The sequence below is a fragment of the Sesamum indicum genome, unplaced genomic scaffold, assembly GCF_000512975.1.
Source record: "Sesamum indicum cultivar Zhongzhi No. 13 unplaced genomic scaffold, S_indicum_v1.0 scaffold00188, whole genome shotgun sequence".
In the NCBI taxonomy this organism is placed as follows: domain Eukaryota; kingdom Viridiplantae; phylum Streptophyta; class Magnoliopsida; order Lamiales; family Pedaliaceae; genus Sesamum; species Sesamum indicum.
This window is the reverse complement of record NW_011628083.1, coordinates 121,565-123,223: the sequence shown is the minus strand read 5'-3', so window position 1 is coordinate 123,223 and position 1,659 is coordinate 121,565. Positions and strand designations below refer to the sequence as shown.

The window sequence follows — 1,659 nt, the reverse complement described above, 5'->3', positions numbered from 1 at the left end:
TTTGTGGGTTGTAACAACCAAAATGACTTCTGATACTTAACCTAATTTTAGCGCAGAGCTTATTTACATAATCTGACCAAATCAGAAGTGTCAACTGTAAAGAATGCTCTGCTTAGCCAAGTTATTCAGCTGAAAACTCTAAGCCCACTTGATTAAATGATATGGTACTTTTGGAAATAAAATTACCATCATAAGAAATGTACACTTATTATGTAATGTCCCAAACACGAAATAACAGCTTTCAGGTTGAAAGAAACAGAGTACACAATCTCTCTCTATCAAATACCATACATACGAAGTCAATTGACTTTGACTAATCCAAATAGTGACGACCTAAGAGTAACAGAAAAACTTTGGCCATATGAGCTTTAGTAATACTAACTAGGAATAAATACTAGAATCAAATTGAGGCCGTTAAATTTGATTGGACACAATAGTAAGATTGCAGAAAATCAGTTTAAACATCTAATCCCACTCAACTCTGAGCATATTACTGAGTCATTTCACTTCATACGACTTATTTCCTAGTGCCAGAGGAAATCAGATCTCAAACTGCAGCAGCATCCATGAACACACTCATCTAGCCGTATTTAGCTGAAACCTCAGCAGTAAGACTAGGGTTTGATTCAACCAAAATATATATAGATATATATACACAGACATATATATGTATATGTGCATATATCTACAGAAATACCTCAGTAAATTTATCGAAGAGCTCATCAGCACTTATGTCAGAGCCGTGGAAGCGAAGCAGCTGGATGATTTTTGCAAAGTAATGCAAGTAGACAACGAGAGCAGTGCCATGGGCAGCAGCAGCGAGGGATCCAACCACCATGAGGGCCCAGTCCAGGCGGTCGGCACAGGCAAACAGCCGGGAGAAGGGCACAGCAGCTGGCGGAGGCTCCATCTCCTCGGCCTCGGCATCGATCTCATCCTCAACCTCGACCGGCACATCTTCCGTAGTTCCCGGGTCCAGGTACGGAGAAGGTGACTCCGGCGGCTCCGATACTTCCGATACAGGCGTCAAAGGTTGTATGTGCGGCGGAGACCACCCAAATAAGCCCCTCGAAATCATCATCCTTACCTATTTATGTATTTATCTACCCAAAAATAAACAGTTGCGTAGACTTGTCCTCCGCTGTCTGACTACAAAATACAAAACCTAAAGCAGGGCATAGTAATTTATCTTCTCCCAACGCAGTAGAGAGGAAAAGCAGATCAGAAGAGATCGAGGTTTTTCCCTTCAGTCAAAGAAGGCGGAAGGGAGTTGAATTTTACTCAGGAACGGGACATCTTTTGGTCTTTGGAGGCGTCCGTTGCTTCTGGCTACATAAATCGGAGTGGTTCTGAGAGACTTCTTCTCCGCATCAGTCTCAAGGACAGGGGTCGCCGCGTCGGAGGTCCGAACTAAAGAAAACTTTGTATAATAAAGTTTGAAAAGTGCAAAAAAGCTGGTGAAGATACAGCTGTTCCACTGCACCCACGAATATCCAGAAAATCAATTTGGGTCGGGTCTTCTCTTTTTCTTCACTATACATACGGAAGCAAAAGTATCTTCTTACGGCAAACACCAAATAAATCCCCAACCCAATGCTTGGATTTAATTTTAGTTTGATTCTCCCTTTGTTTTTTTTTTTTTTTTTTTTTTTTTTTTTT

At 41.4% G+C, this 1,659-nt stretch overlaps 1 protein-coding gene across 1 annotated transcript in view; it reads right to left on the bottom strand.

The window, feature by feature from the left end:
- The window catches only part of LOC105179670 (ABC transporter B family member 20), a 12,937-nt gene extending 11,385 nt beyond the window's left edge, over positions 1-1,552 (bottom strand). Inside the window, 1 exon segment of the mRNA XM_011103318.2 lies at positions 698-1,552. Within this exon segment, the coding sequence (XP_011101620.1) occupies positions 698-1,081 (384 nt within the window). The 5' untranslated portion in view covers positions 1,082-1,552.
- Between the last annotated feature and the right edge of the window lie 107 nt (positions 1,553-1,659).